Source organism: Bubalus bubalis, chromosome 14 (genome assembly GCF_019923935.1).
Source record: "Bubalus bubalis isolate 160015118507 breed Murrah chromosome 14, NDDB_SH_1, whole genome shotgun sequence".
In the NCBI taxonomy this organism is placed as follows: Eukaryota; Metazoa; Chordata; class Mammalia; order Artiodactyla; family Bovidae; genus Bubalus; species Bubalus bubalis.
Window position 1 is genome coordinate 37,571,712 of NC_059170.1, and position 15,687 is coordinate 37,587,398.

A 15,687-nucleotide genomic window follows, 5' to 3' on the forward strand; every position below is an offset into this window, starting at 1 on the left:
TATCTCACACACCAAGCAAGGGCTTCCCTGGTGGCTCAGACTCCTGCAATGCAGGAGATGCGGGTTTGATCCCTGGGTTGGGAGTGGATACCCACTCAGGTATTCTTGCCTGGAGGATCCCATGGACAGAGGAGCCTGGGGGGCTGTAGTCCATGGGGGTCACAAAGAGTCAGATATGACTTAGTAACTAACACACCCACATCTCACAACAGAAGGAGAATCAACTCCAGCATTATATGTGAAAGAACATGAAAAGAAAAACTGAAAAATTCTTAAAGAGATGGGAATACCAGACCATTTTACCTGTCTCCTGTGAAACCTGTATGCAGGTCAAGAAGCAACAGTTAGAACTGGACATGGAACAACAGACTTGTTCAGAATTGGGAAAGGAGTATGACAAGGCTGTATATTTTCACTCTGCTTATTTAACTTCTATGCAGAGTACATGTGAAATGCCAGGCTGGATGAAACACAAGCTGGAATCAAGATTGCTGGGAGAAATAACAACCTCAGATATGCAGATGACACCACCCTAATGGTAGCAAGTAAAGAACTAAAGAACCTCTTGATGAGGGTGAAAGAGGAGAGTGAAAAAGCGGGCTTAGAACTCAGTGTTCAAAAAGCTAAGATCTTGGCATCCAGTCTCATCACTTCATGGCAAATAGAAGGGGAAAAGTAGAAGTAATGACAAATTTTATTTTCTTGGGCTCCAAAATCACTGCAGATGGTGACTGCAGCCATGAAATTAAAAGATGCTTGTTCCTTGGAAGGAAAACTGACAAACCTAGACAGAGTATTAAAAAGCAGAGATATCACCTTGCTGACAAAGGTCTAAATACTCAAAGCTGTGGTTTTTCCAGTATTCATGTATGGATGTGAGAGTTTGACCATAAAGAAGTCTGAGTGCCAAAGAATTGATGCTTTTGAACTGTGGTGCTGGAGAAGATTCTTGAGAGTCCCTTGGCCTGCAAGGAGATGAAACCAGTCAATCCTAAAGGAAATCAACCCTGAATATTCATTGGAAGGACTGATGCTGAAGCTCCAATACTTGGGCCACCTGATGCAAAGAGCCAACTCATTTGAATGATGCTGGGAAAGATGGGAGGCAAAAGGAGAAGGGGCAGCAGAGAATGAATTGGTTAGATAGCGTCACTAACTCAATGGACATGAATTTGAGCAAACTCTAGGAGATAGTAAAGGACAGGGGAGCCTGGTGAGCTCCAGTCCCTGGGCTTGCAAAGAGCACATGTTCAAGGTCATAGCACTAAACATGGAACAACCGGCACACACCACCAGGGACTGGAAAGCAAATCTTGGTACATCTACACAGCGAAATGTGACATAACAGAAACTGGATGACTCACATGCAGCTGTGTGCAACTGTTGGACCATGTGAAACCTCGTGAGGTATGAGCCATCCAGCCTTGCATGTGATCATAGCCTCGTATTTTGTGGGATGAAACCCAACATTCCGAATGGTCCTCTGTGGGCCAGAAATAGGGCTGGGGTGAAGGAAACAGTGAGATCAGGAAGAGCTGAGACTGGCACTGTGTCATTCCTCATCTGGATCCTGGGCACACAGGTTCCAGTCCTGATCTTGACACTGGGCGCATGGGTGCCCATCCTGATCTGGACAGTGGGCACACGGGCGCCGGCCCTGACCTGGATGGTGGGCACACGGGTGCTGGCCCTGACCTGGATGGTGGGCACATGGGTGCCGGCCCTGATCTGGAGGGTGGGCACACGGGTGCTGGCCCTGACCTGGTGGGTGGGCATACGGGTGCCGGCCCTGATCTGGATGGTGAGCACATGGGGCCAGTCCTAATCTGGATGGTGGGCACACGGGGGCAGGTCCTGACCTGGACAGTGGGAACACAGGTGCCATCCTGATCTGGACACTGGGCACACGGGTGCGTGTTCCAGTTCTCACACTGTATACTGAGTGCTCCTACAGATGTTCCTTTAATGTGTCTAACATAATACAACCAAGATAATAGAAACAGTTCTAAAGAGAAAGTGTTGGATCAAGTGAATGCTGGTAAGATGAGGGAATTTGTAGTAATATTTTTCCCCACATCAGTTTCATGCTTATTGCAAACCCTGTTTTTTCACTTCAGATACTAGTTCCTCCATTTACAAACGTGTAGTTTTATCCTAAATTGTCTCATTTTCCGTCATTGTATGTTCCATGGGAGGAAAGCAAAGCCAATTTTGTTCCAAGATCATGTTCTTGAGAAAAGCAGTTACTGAGAGCACACCCCGTTGCCATCCTCGCCATCCTTTGTGCAGTCGTCTCCGGACCCCAGCCCTGCTTCAGTTCGCCGTGGATCCCAACCGCTCCTGCACCGCAGGCGGGTCCTGCACGTGTGCCGGCTCTTGCAAATGCAGAGATTGCAAGGCCCCTCCTGCAGGAAGAGCTGCTGCTCCTGTGGCCGCGTGGGCCGTGCCACGTGTGCCAGGGCTGCAGCTGCAGAAGGGCCTCAGACACGTGCACCCGCTGCGCCTGAAGGCGGGGAGAGCCTGCTCTCCAATGTAAACAACAACATGTACAAACGTGCAGTTTTTAAAAAATGCAACCTGACATGTTTGTTACATCCCTTTCTTTCTTTTTTGTCCTATAAAATACAAGAATGATAATAACAGTGGTTGGCTTTAAAAAAAAAAATAGTCATGAAGGCAGTTAAAAGGCAGAGTTTACACTGGCAAAATTGGGTTGTTGGTCAGATATATTTTATAAATCCTGGCTTTAAAGTGGGAAATGCAATAAGGATTTCATTTACCAGGTGTGATCATAAAACAATAAAAGTAGTTTTCTTATGTTCCTCATAAGTGGGGACTGAAGGCAATTTCAAATCCAGGAGACAGTCCAAAAATTGTGTTGAGCGGGGGCCACGCGCCAGAATAAGACTTTTTATTCTCACAGTCTTGTTTTGGGGAAAGCAGCATTTATTTGGCTAAGTGGGTAAGTTCTCATATATTTGCTAAAATAAAATCATTTTCTACAATGCATATGTATTACTAATGTCTTCTATCTCTGAATTGATTCTCAACAAATAATACAAAAATGTCCTGCTGGTGAACTTTTTCTGCTTTTTCAGTGATACAATTATTTATGTATTATGTAACTAGTTCTCTCTATTGTAAATAGGAACCTGATTTTCCTTTTTTTTAGACACAGTTTTATTGGGGTCTAATTGAACGTGTGAAATACACTGATCATATATGAAGTGTAAAATAGGTATGGATGGGGCAGAGGTGCTGGAGGTTACGGAGCCAGGGTTTCAAAACTACTCTGGTTAACATGCTAAGTAAGGGCTTTAGTGGAAATGGTGGACAGTGTGCGAGAGCCGATGGGAGTGATGTGAAAACCATAAGAAAGACCAAAACCCTGGGGCAGACATGAAGAATGCCTCTGAGGACCGTTCAGTAGACTGGACTGAGCGTCTAAACATGGGTCAATAGAATCGTCCCACACAGGAATCCAAGGAGGAAAAAACAAAAAAATCAGAATAGAACATCCAGGGACAATTACAGAAAGGTGTGATGTCCACATTTGGGAACTGGAGGAGAGGACGGAGCAAGGAGATTTGAAATAATAATAGCTGAGAATTTCCTAAAAGTAATGACATAAAGCAGACCACAAATCAGAGATGCTGGGGGGATGCCTTCAAGTGCAGAAAATCAACACTTGGGCACGTCACATTCAAACTGCAGAACAGCAAAAACAAAATCTGAAACGTACCACGAATATACCACAGCTACAGGAAAGAGGGATGAGAGGAGCATGGGACGTTTCATCAGAAACCACGCCGGCGAGAGAGGAGAGTCAGATAGTACGTGTGCACGTGTGTACAAAGCAGTCCTCGTGCTCCTGGATTCTGTGGTCGAGTTGAGAAAGGGTGTGTCGGAGGTGCCTGTGTTCTCCTCCACGGTGTCTGAGAGGAGCAGTGCAGTCACAGCTCGGGAGTCCTCTGCAGGTGTCTTTGTGTCTGGCCCCTGAGCTGGCTCGATATGGAAGGCTGGCTCGGCTCAGAAGCTGCCTCTCGTGTGGACTAGGCTCACGGCATGAAGGCCTCAGGGAAATCTCCTTCCTCGGCAGGGGCCCAGATGTCAACGGTGAGCATCCCGTCTGTGGGGCAGAAGTGGGGCCCATGGCACCCCTGCCTGCCCGGGCACTGCCTTGGCTGCTTGAGTATTAGCTGCTCACTGAGCCTCATGGCCACAGTTGACGGGTAGGTGGTCCCTTCCCAGTGTCTCAGTGTGGACCAGAGAGGGAAGGGGGGTTCTGGCTGAGACAGTCCAGCTCTGGGGTTGGTGCTGACACTGCTGACAAGCTGACCCTGGCATCGGGTCTCTGCCCAGCTGGCCCCCGGGGCTCCCAGGCTGTGGCCGTGCTTCCAGCTACCTTGTCCCCACACCTGCCCACCCGACACCTGCTCTGACCACGTCTACATGTGTCGCACCCAGGGGACAGGATGGTGGGTGTCTTCTCTGAGCTGTGGTGTGTCCAGGGGCAGAGGAGCCCCCTTCCGGGAGGGGGGTCCAGCAACAGGCAAGAAGGGCAGCGAATGTGTCGGGTCTAGTCCCTCTCCAGCGACCTTGACTTATCTCTGAATCTCTGCACACTTCCCAGTGGCTACCTCTTGAGATAGTCCCTACGAGCATTTATAAATTAGGGCTTCTGATGTCTCTCCTCGAGGCAGGGCAGCTTGCATTTCCCTTTTCTCACTTCTGGACTCTTCCTGCGGATGACCCTGCCCAGGGTGGTCTTGTCCTGCCTTCACGCCCCCACCAGGTGCCCTTGCCTCCCTGTGATTATTCCAGCACCCCCACCCCTGGCACCGGACTTGCCTGGTTACCTGGTTTGTGGCCTCCTTGTTTCAATGGAAAGCAGTGCTGTCCACTGCTAATTATGTCTGGCCTGTGTTGTGAACACCATTTAATTTCTTTCTAAATTGCTTTGTGTTCATTGCCACCAACTAGTCTATGAGCTCTTTGGGACTAGAGAGCACATGTGTTTTATTATCTCCAAGGATGGAGGACGATGGGTTGTTCATAGCAAGTCTCAATAAATACTATTTATTGAAGAACCTGGAGAGTGATCACTTTGACCCTTCCTGTTAGTGAACGGTTGGAGTCCTGTGATGGCAAGGAAGGCAGAAAACCTCCAGACTCGAGTAGTAACTCGTCATTATGACTATTTATTACCAAAACAAACACATTCCCCTTTACATACTTAATGAATCCTTGTCACAACCCTTTGCTGCAGGTATGATTCTGTTGTTAAAAGATGAGGGATTGGGGTTCAAAGGCAGGAGCCGCCTTGCTCAGAGCTGTGGGTGAATGCGGTCTTCCTGATGCCAAAGTGAAAGTCACCGGGTTATGTCCGACTCTGCGACCCCATGGACCATACTGTCGTGGGTAGCCTTTCCCTCCTCCAGGGGATCTTCCCAACCCAGGGATCGAACCCAGGACTCCCACATTGCAGGCAGATTCTTTCCCAGCTGAGCCATAAGGGAAGCCCAAGAATACTGGAGTGGGTAGCCTCTCCCTTCTCCAGCGCATCTTCCCGACCCAGGGATCAAACTGGATTCCCCTGCATTGCAGGCAGATTTTTCACCAGCTGAGCCACCAGGGAAGCCCCAAGTCACCGTGCAAACAGCCTCCACCCACTGAGGAAACCAACCAACCAGGTGCTGGATAAGCTGAGGTCAGTGCAAAGAGATTCACAAGTCCTCAGGGCGCCCCAGTTCGGGTGGCAGCTGAGTCCCTGCTGGATGGGGTGGGTGGTCCACAGAACACCCCTAGTCCCCGTGAGCTCTCGGTGTGGAGAACAGGTTTTTCTTGAAAACTTGAAGCAGCCCTTGCTGAGGGGCCTCAGTTCTGGGGTTTAGTGGAGAAGCTCAGCAGCCTCACTCGCTCCTTGCACCGGGCACCTGAGGCGCGGCCTCACAGAGCAGAGTGGGCTCTCAGGTGGGATGTCCACAGGAGGGACGCAGAGACCGGCCATCACGGTCACAGCCACAGCCAAGGGGGGTGAGGCTGCTGCCTTCAGGGCTGAGCTGCAGTTCTGCGTTCCCAGCCAGGCCTCTCCTCCTGTCTGGCCGCACGCCTCCACAAGAGCTGCTTCCCTGAGGGCATGAAGGCTGCCCGCCTGGACGACGGGCCCCTTGGCCCAGCCAGGCAGCGAGTGTCCCCTGTCCTGGGCTCACTCGTCTGTGTACCTCAGCCCGGGGAGGGGACGATGGATTTTAATCCCCCATCTTCCCCCAACATGGGCTCCCCAGGCTGGGGGTGAGGGTCAGAAGTCACTCTGGACACTGACCCCTCGCGGAACAGAGCTCAGGGCGGAGAGCCTCCCACTGGCCTCTTGCAGACGCTCCTGGTGCGGTCCTGGCCGAGGTTGTCACCGCCTGTGACACTGCCCTGCCAGGTCAGGATGGAGAAGAAATCCTACATGCAGGGAGGAAGGTTCCCTTCTCTCGTGATTAGACGTGGCCTGACTCACCCACGGGGAACTGCAAGTGTGCTGGACACTTATCCTTCTGGCTACCGGCTTTCTGAACCCGCTTCTCTATGCAGGGACCCCAACCCTGGCAGAAGCAGAGCCTGAGGCCTGGAGGCTGGGTCTGGGGGGAGAGTGGCCAAGGGGGGCTGACGTCCCTGACAGTGTGTCTGGCTCAGCCCCAGCCCAGGGCATTCAAGGCCAGAGGTCAGCCTTGGTCTGCCCCTGCGTCCTCGGCCTCTGGGGGGGCTGCCCTGGCCTCACACAGTCCCCGCTCCTTGCAGGTGGGAGTCCGTGGGGACCGGAAGCAGTTGCTGCTTGGCGAGAGGGGTTCTCCGAGTGTGCAAAGGAATTGTGGACGCTCCTCCTCCCGTTGTGTCCAGGACCTGTCTCCCTGAGGGTTCACAGTGCTGCTGAGCGACCAGCCCGGGTGCCCCACTCCCCGTGGGGCGACTGGCCGGTCACGTGGTCATTGTCCTGTCCCTTGAACTTGAGTGAAGTCGGGTCTGAGGAGCCCCCACATGGAGTCTGGGTGGCCCCATGTCCAGACCACAGGCTAACTCTCACCGGGCCACTTTCCCAGGAGGAAGGACCCTGAGCTGACCTGCTGGCTGCCAGGTGCCGTTTGTCTCCTGTGGGCGGGTGTGGTCCCCCTCCAACTCCAGCTCCAGCTGGAGTCGCCCTGGGGGGAGGACGACTCTCGGTGGACTTTGTCTGTGAGGCCTGGGGGACAGCCTGAGTCATCTGCCTGTGCGGACACTCTCGTGGCCCCACCTGTGACAGCAGGGTGATCACACGCTGCCTGCACTCAGCCCATTCACCTCACCTGGAGTGCCTGTCCCAGGAGTCCCCGTCCCCCTGGAGTCCCCGTCCCCCCGGAGTCCCTGTCCCCCGAGTCCCCGTCTCCGGAGTCCCCGTCCCTGGAGTCCTCGTCCCTGGAGTCCCTGTCCCCCCGGAGTCCCTGTCCCCCGAGTCCCCGTCCCTGGAGTCCCTGTCCCCAGAGTCCCTGTCCCCGGAGTCTGTGTCCCCAGAGTTCCTGTCCCCTGAGTCCCTGTCCCCGGAGTCCCAGTCCCCCGAGTCCCTGCCCCCCTAATCCCTGTCTCCCTGGAGTCCCTGTCCCCAGAGTCCATGTCCCCGGAGTTCCTGTCCTCTGATTCCCTGTCCCTGGAGTCCCTGTCTTCTGAGTCCCTGTCCCTGGAGTCCCTGTCCGGCAGAGTCCCTATCCCTGGCCTCTGGCCACCAGGGGGCATCTGTTGTCCTTTTCACCTTGGGCTCGTTTCCCTCCAGACTGGGGAGCTCAGACCCCTCTGCCTGAGGCCTGATCTCAGATGCACTCCTGTAAGAAGATGAAAGTTCGGAAGCTGACCCTGCTGTTTCTTCGTGGGGGCAGAACTGTGGACTCTGAGCCCCTAGAACTCTGCTTGATGAGAAAGGCCCAACACCCAAGGAAAGCACAATTGTGCTTAACGTTTTTATTCACTTAACAGAAACATTCACTTATCAGATTTCACTGAAGTGCAATTTACAGAACTCAGAGGCAAATTAACATATGTAAATTCATATTTTAAGGTTTCGGATTTTTTTTTTACAAATATTACAAATGTACATCGATCGTTACAATATTGCCATTCAGTCATGCTTTTCATGTACATACTTTCATTTAAGAATTACTATTTATTAAGTTCATTTTGCTTAAAAAATGCTGAAAATTAACTGGGCACTGCTGGGAAAGTGTTTTTCCTTTTTTACTGATGTGTGTACTGCGGAGTGGTAGAAACCTAGTGCCTGTGTGACACGAAGCCCTCGAGTCCAGGTTGTTTGTCTTTGGAGGGTATTTCTCCCCTGGCTTCCTTTCTCACAGGAGTTGGGAACCAGGTGTTTCTTTCTCCAGGGCCTGTGCTGCCGGCACATCCCTGCAGCAGTGATACGATCTACATGTTCAGAGCTGTGGTGTCAGTGTCCCTTTTGGTGAACAGGCTCCAGGGGTCTGAAGAGCCTGAACAGGAAATCACGGGAACACGCCAGGGGCCGCCTAGTCCTGAGCAAAGACCTGAAACAGTCAACGAAGTGGGGCTCAGGGCAGACACGCCTCTGAGACCTGATGCTCAGTGGTACCAGGATGGGGGATCAGGCAAAGGAAAGTGGGGAGGTCGAGGAGGGAGAAAGCGTGAGAAAGAAGAGGCAGCCGGAGGCAGCGGCTGCCTCTGCCTCTTATTTCTGCCTCCCCCACCCGCCACCTGCATTCTTCATTTGATCTGATTCAGTTTGTGGGGGGATCTTAGCAGGAGCTGGAGCATCCCGCATTCTCAGAACCCACCGTGCATCAGCTGGGGGTGAGTCAGGACCCGGCAGGGGTGGGCAGGGGCCCCCAGGGCCCTCCCGAGTCAGAGCTTCCTCCCCACTGCCCACCCCCTGCAGGGACTCCATTCGGGGCCAGGGAGTATGTGGGATGATGGGGAGGAGCTCAGGCTCACCTGGCTGCTGAGGGGTGGTCCATAAACAGGCTTTCCTGACTTCCCTTTGGTCTCATCAGAAAGTGCTATTTGTTGTATTTTGGGGCCAATTAGACGAATTCATTGGAATGGCTTCTTAAAAAATGGGTATAGAAGTTTCTCTAAATTAAAAATGTCTAAGATTCAAATGTCTTTTTAATTTCTTTAAACAAGATACTATAGACACATCTTGAAATTTTTAATCTAAAAATAGGATTTCATCAAAATACTCTAACTATTCTATTCTGGGCATTGATATACCTTGTATTTACTATTTATGGCTCTCCAGACATGATAAACATTATACTGAAAAAAAAAAAGGAAAGAAAAAAATGCATTTAACTTTACCGGTAAGAACAGAATACTGTGAAAAAGGAATCATGTGGGAAAATATGAGCTGCGCCTGCTTGAAAAGCTCGTCGATGGTTCTGAGGAACAGTGGACGTTAAGACACCGTAGCCTCCAGCCATGAACAGGCTCAGAGAGGAGCAAAAGGCAACAGCAGTTATAGACCTGCACATCCTTTGCTTGGTAAAAACAAAACACAAATCTGGAATCGAGCAACTCGCTGTCACATGTGCAACCTGCTGCCCCCTCCCAATTCTGCAGGTGGGTCCCGCCAAGACGCTCTGCACATGGAGCCCCAGGCCTTCCCCCACGGAGCCGTGTGCGCTGGGGAGGGAGGTGGACGCCATGGGGCGGGTGGATGTGACCCAGCAGGGCAAGTGTGAGTGCAGAGGCATAGATGGTGCTCCAGCAGGTTCTGCGGGCGGTGGACCGTGGGCCCTTTCGTTGGCTCTGTCCTGCTTTCAGGGGAACTCAAGTTTTCTTCTCACAGAGACTACAGGTGGGGTCCAGGAGGTGTCAGGCTCTGCTTGACTCAGATTCCCCAGGTTTTTTTCCCCGCCTAAGCAGGGCCTGGCTCCTGGGGCTGGAGAGGAGGGAGAGGCACCTCTGGGCTCCGGGATGACCTGAGCTGGGCCCTCCCACCACCCCAGACCCCCTCCTCAAGCTTTCAGTCAGCCCAGCTCCTGCCCCCGCTTGCCCTCCTGTGCCAGGAACCCCGGGGCCCTTCCTCGTTTCCTGCTTACTCATGGCAAAGTGCCAGGCCCTGAGCCTTGGCTTTCTGCAGCCCTTGGACCCTTGTCTTGCTGCAGGCGGGCCCTACAGACTCCTTGTCCACCTCTCCTGCCTAGAAGCACCCTCCTGACACGACAGACTGGCCCCAGACTGGTGCTCACGGGCACTGGGTGTCAGGTGCCAGCCTCCTCCAGGAGCAGCTGTTTACATAATCAGTTGGGGTTGTTTGTGGAAACCCAGTGCCTCAGATGAATGTGAACATGCAGCCCTGACCCAGGCCCTGGGGGAGGCTCAAGATGGGTGGGTGGGTGCCTTCTGAGCCCCTAAGCAGGTACTTTGGGCAGTGCCCCCGCCTCATTTGTGGGTCGCCCCCCCACCCCGCATCATCCCTGTCATTTGCTCCCTGTGCCGGGAGCTCCTTCGTATGAAGTGTGGACGGTGTCCCCGAGGATCAGCTCAGGGTGCTGCGAGCTGGGCTTCTGCTCAGAGCCAGGACCAGGCTGTGCCTCCAGCCTCGAGAGCAGGGCTCCGTCTCAGGCTCCAGAGTCAGAGTCACAACCCGCCCAAGGCCTCTGGTTGAGCTTCGTTCGGTGAGATGTCGGAGGATCAGAGACTTACATCAACTGGCCTTGACCCTGGCTGTGTTAAGATTTTACTGTCTTTCCTCAGTTCTTATGAAAGATCACTATGAGTCATCTGTTTGCAAGAACGTTTTCATGTCTCTTGAAACTTTATCTTGGAAGAGTTGTCCACTGCCGTGCCAGTCTTCTCTTGTCAAAGAACTATAGAGTGCTGAGTTTGACTTTATATTAAATCCTAGAAGCGTCTCCTTCCAGACTTGTGACGAATACCGGCAGCTCGCTTTGTCTCGCTTTTGCCCCGTTGTTGTGGGATCTGTGAGTGCAATGCTGTGCCTGCATTTCTCAGGTTAAGTGAGGAGCCCGGGCTGCTGTGGAGCTTTGCTGTTTCTATTTTGCACCATGAATGCCAGATCTTTTAACTGGAGTAACTAGGGGCTGGCTGACCAGCATGATGGAGCCAGACATGAGTCCTCAGTGGTGAGAGGCGTACGATGGGCTGAGGGTGTCCTGGGTGTCTCCCCACTGCATGGAGCGGGCTCAGGTTCCTGCCCCCTCAATCCCGGGTGCCCCAGGTGCACGGGGCGGGGGACCCAGAAGTGGCAGAACCCTGCCTGCCGCGCTGCTGCAGCTGCTTGAGTGAAGGTTTTGTCGTTCAGGATGGAGATCAGAGAGCCAAGATTGGGGACCAAGATCCGGCAGGTTCCGTGTGCTCTGGGCTTGCTTCTAATAAAGCTCAGGCACAAGGGCAGGACTCAGTCTGGGACGAGACGACCCCGAGTGGCTCAGACCTTGTCTGCGCTGTTGAGTCGTCGTCCACCAGGGACGCAGCCATGGGAGCCATGGTGTGGGGCCCTCGTCACCGGATGTCCGCAGGTGGGCTCCTCAGGCCCTTGATCGTGGCCCTGGTGCTTTGGGAACTGACCCTTTGCTCATGAGAATGGTTCACTCTCTGGTCCTGTTTTGGGGCTGCTTAATATCATGCACCTCGAGTCCTTTTGAAAGGAAGTGGAATAAAAACTGAAACTGATGAACGCGACAGCTCGTGCTTTCTGGCTTCTTTGGGGAGGAGCCCATGGCTTTTCTCTTCACTCGTGGCTTACCCTGAAGTCCCACGCACTGTGCTTGTGGGAGCCCCTCGGTCGGGAGGTGCGCGGCGGGCTTGGGGCGCTGGGTGGGCCTGGCTGCTTCTCACCAGCTGCACCTCGGCACTTTTCAAGGCAGCACTTGGCACCTCCGGCCTGAATGGAAGCTCCCTTGGACACACGGGGGAGGGAGACAGGGCCGTCTGTGCTGGAAGCGGGGTGTGGTGGGCGACCTCGGTCCTGGCCTCCTGGAAGTGGCCGTCAGAGAAGCACCACGCCCCTAACCCAAGGCAAGTTGCTCATCCGAGCTTGGACACGCGTGTTTCTGGAAACCAGAGGAAAGCTAACGCTTGGTGCGGGTCAGCACCGTGGGGGCGCCCGCCGCACGCAGCGTGCCCCGCCGGCCTCACAGCGCTAGCAGGAACTGGTCTTGCTCGGGTGGCTTCCTCACCCACGTGCCTAGGCCGGCCTTCTGGAACGCTCTGCACAGCTGCTGTTTGACGGCCTGGTAGGTGCGTGCCCCCAGCTTGGCCTCACAGTACATGGATGGCGTGTCCCCATGCCGTGGGATCCGTGTGCTCAGCTGTGGAACAGAGCGAGAGGGGCCATGAGCCCGCCGGGAGTGGCCTGGCCAGTGGGGGCCGTGGTGGGGGCTCCAACTGCTCGCTGGCTGGTCCGCAGCCCTGATACTCACTGCCATTTAACTGAGGGGACCTAACCTTGGAGCATCTGTCTCCTTCAGTCTGAACCAGAACCACATTGACTCTGAAGTCCCCGTAGACTTTTCACGGGCTGGGCCGTCCACAGCCGTTCACCACTGAGCCCCTTTCCATCTGTTTCTGGGGCCATAGGGAAAGCCTGCTGCGGGTGGGGGACCTGCTTGGAGGGGCCACGTCCAGGGTCCCTGGAGGATCAGTTGGCGTGTTTGCGGTCACCTGGCCCCACCTTTGCCCCCCGCCACCCCCTGCCCTCAGACCTTGGGAGGGAGCAGCTCTCACCTTGCCATAGAGCCGCGCCCAGCGTGCTGAGAGCCTGTGCTTGCAGAGCCGAGAGGAGCGGCCACAGCTCTGCCTCCCGGTGGTGGCATCGATGACCTCCACGTCCGCTGTGCCCACCACCCAGTTCACGCTGAAGTGGGGCGCCTTCCCGGGCTGTCGCGCTTCCGCCTGACTCACTCCTGCCAAGAGAGGCCAGGTGCTGGGTATGAGCGCTGCCCGCCCAGTGGGGACCGGGGCTGAGGGAGGGGCGGGCGGCCGCTGTCACTGGGCTCGGGCGCACTCAGGGTGTTGGAGGCAAGGCTGTCCAATGAGGACACAGCCCACGTGTCCCCTCTCTGGATGTTTGTCCTGTGGACTGGGGAATGGATGGAGTCATGGGAAGGCCGCCTGAGAACACGTGTTCATGGGGCGCCTGCTGCATGCCAGCTTCCCACGGGGTGGATGCCAGGGTCACGGACACAAGATGGAGTGAAAAGAAGTGAGGCCTGAGGGTGCAGGGCCACCGGCATGGCGAGGTGAGCAGAGGGCCCAGTGTGGACTGGAAACTGGCCTGTGTTTGCATTTCAGGACAGCAGAGCATTAAACCGGTTCCTTCTAAGCCCAGGGGCTACTGTAGATTCTAAACCACAGAGGACGGTGGCCTCGAGGAAGGGCGCTGACCCTGGGTCCTCGGCCACGTGCCCTCCATGCCCTTCCACTCTGTGTGCAGCCAACATAGCCAGTCCCTGGGTCCTGCTGAGGTCACACAGGAGTGGGCAGAGGACGCGCTTGGCCTTGTATTCATGGTCCTGACGCTGCAGGGTGTTCAGCCCAGCCCCTCCCCACCCCCACCCCCTTGGCCCTCCTGACACCTGGATCCAGCCATGGGGCACCCCCTCCTGTCCACACACTGCTCCTCCGCAGCCTGCTGCTCCTGAGCGGATGGCTGGATGGCTGGACAGTGGACGGGACCACTTAGTTCCCAGGGCAGCAGCGCCTAGTGCTGGAAGTCACTGCACTGCAGACCCAGCCCCTGTGGGCGCCAACCCTCCAAGAAAGCCACCCCCAGGCTGTTGGTGGCCATCACCTGCCTGGGCTCCAGCCTGGGGACCCCTGGGCACAGCTTTGGGTCAGACTTGCAGGCACCGTTCATGGTGGGGAGGCGTGTGAGGGGACCCCATCCGCCACAGGTCAGCCCAAGGTCACAGTGAGGAAAGCTGGGCCATGGTCCTAGATGGCCCCTGCGACCCCTGTCCCATGGCCTCCCTGCAGTTTGCCGAGGCCCCTCTCTGGCCCTGGCATCTGAGGGGGCTCCCTAATTCTGGCAGAGGGTTGCAGGTCTTAGGAACAGGGTCTCGTGCATAAGAAGCCTGGGTCTCTGAGCACCAGGCAGTCCCAGCCCTGATGCTCTCCTGCCCTGTCTGAGCTCTGGGGTCCGAGATGCTATCCTTGGCCAGGGACCACTGTGGGGGTGGGGGGACCAGGGGTGGGAGGCGCCTCCTCTGGGGAGCTGGCCTTCCCTGTGGGTGCCCTCACAGCTTAGCGCCTTCTGTTTTCACCGCTACCCTGCAGGTACCACCAGTGCCCCTCGGCTCCTAAGTGAACAATTTCAGGGTCCCAGGTGCTCCTAGGCTGACTCTTACCACAGCCCTCCACCGTCTCTGTCTCCTCTTTCTGAGGATCTCGTCCAAGCCCAAGCCCTGGACCAGCTGGTCCCTGTGGGTCTACATGCGTCTGCCTGGCCCTACTGCAGGGGAGGAGCACGGGGAGCACAGAAACACCCCTCTTCTACCTTCCTGGGGCCGCCGGTCAGGACAGGCTCTTCGGGATGGAGGGTCACCCCCACAGACCCCAGAGCTAGGCGGCTGCCAGGGCACAGCCATGTGACTCCTGGTCCTTAGGACCCCGGGCTGTGCCCCCTCCCAGGGTGGGGGTGCTGGGGGGACACTCAGGAACTCGCTCCTGGATCAGGTCGGGGTGGCCAGCGGCCCTGGGTCCCCTCCGCCGTTGGACATGCGTGCTCATTGCCTGTGCTTCTGTGGCCCCACAGACATGGCCCTGACAGTAACACCGTGCATGCGGGGAGTCCACCCTGGACGGTCACCAGTGCCTTCGTCTGCCCGTCTGGTCTTCCAGGTACCGGGCGCTGGGTCTTAAGCAGCTGTAGGCCCGACCCGGAAAGCCTGCCCTGGGGCCCAGGGCTTGATACAGGGGTGGTCTGAGGATGGCCTCCTTACCGCTGAGCAGGGGCCGGTTGTGCCGGTAGGAGGCAGGCAGCTGGCCGACGTCCTGGGTCCGGTGGCTCATGACGCGGGAGAGGTGGCCTGTGTGGCGCAGGCTGCCCACCACGATGCTGTGCAGGTACACGGGCTCGATGAAGTGGCAGAGCAGTGCGCCCTGCAGGCCCAGCACGTTCCACCTGGGGGGAGATGGGGTTCAGGCCCTGGGTGCCCGGCCCAGGGGGACCTGGCAGTGGGTGGGGCCTGCTCCGGTGACCCAACGAGTTCGCTGGGCTCTGGGCTGCTTTGACTTCAGGGGCCCTGAGCAGAGCATGGGGCTCCGAAATGAAAGCTGCTCTGGGTGCGTGTCGGCTTCTGCCAGCAAAGGTGACAGGGCCCTTGTCAGACTTCCCCTAAATTTGGGTGGAACAAGGTTCCGCGTATGTGTTATTTAAGGCAGGATTCTGCGGTTTCCATTCTAAATAATGTGCTTAAAATCCAGCCTCCATCCGCCGCACAAGCATCACGCAGCTAATTTCTTACATCATTGTTCTTTTCATTAATTAACATTTCTCTACGGTTAGAGCGATCATTGTGGGGCCTCCACGCCGCACATTTCCTTTCATGATTAATAAGGAGTCATTATATTTCCCTTTCCCGAAGCAGTCAATTAACACGGAATTCTTTCCATTAATTACCGAACGCTCAAACCAGCAGGCCTACCTGGAGAGCAGTCTGCTCTGGGAACCTG

General features: G+C 55.4%; 1 protein-coding gene and 1 pseudogene across 1 annotated transcript in view; one reads left to right on the plus strand and one right to left on the minus strand.

Annotated features, from left to right (window-relative positions):
- Positions 1-1,114: 1,114 nt before the first annotated feature.
- On the plus strand, positions 1,115-2,648 carry LOC123329207 (annotated as a pseudogene).
- Positions 2,649-11,665: 9,017 nt separating this feature from the next.
- ADARB2 (adenosine deaminase RNA specific B2 (inactive)) overlaps positions 11,666-15,687 on the minus strand; it is a 133,573-nt gene continuing 129,551 nt past the window's right edge. Inside the window, exons 11-13 of the mRNA XM_045162569.1 lie at positions 14,955-15,136; positions 12,739-12,917; positions 11,666-12,323 (exon numbers count right to left, since the gene is read on the minus strand). Of these exons, the coding sequence (XP_045018504.1) occupies positions 12,147-12,323; positions 12,739-12,917; positions 14,955-15,136 (538 nt within the window). The 3' untranslated portion in view covers positions 11,666-12,146. The remainder of the gene's footprint in view (positions 12,324-12,738; positions 12,918-14,954; positions 15,137-15,687) is intronic.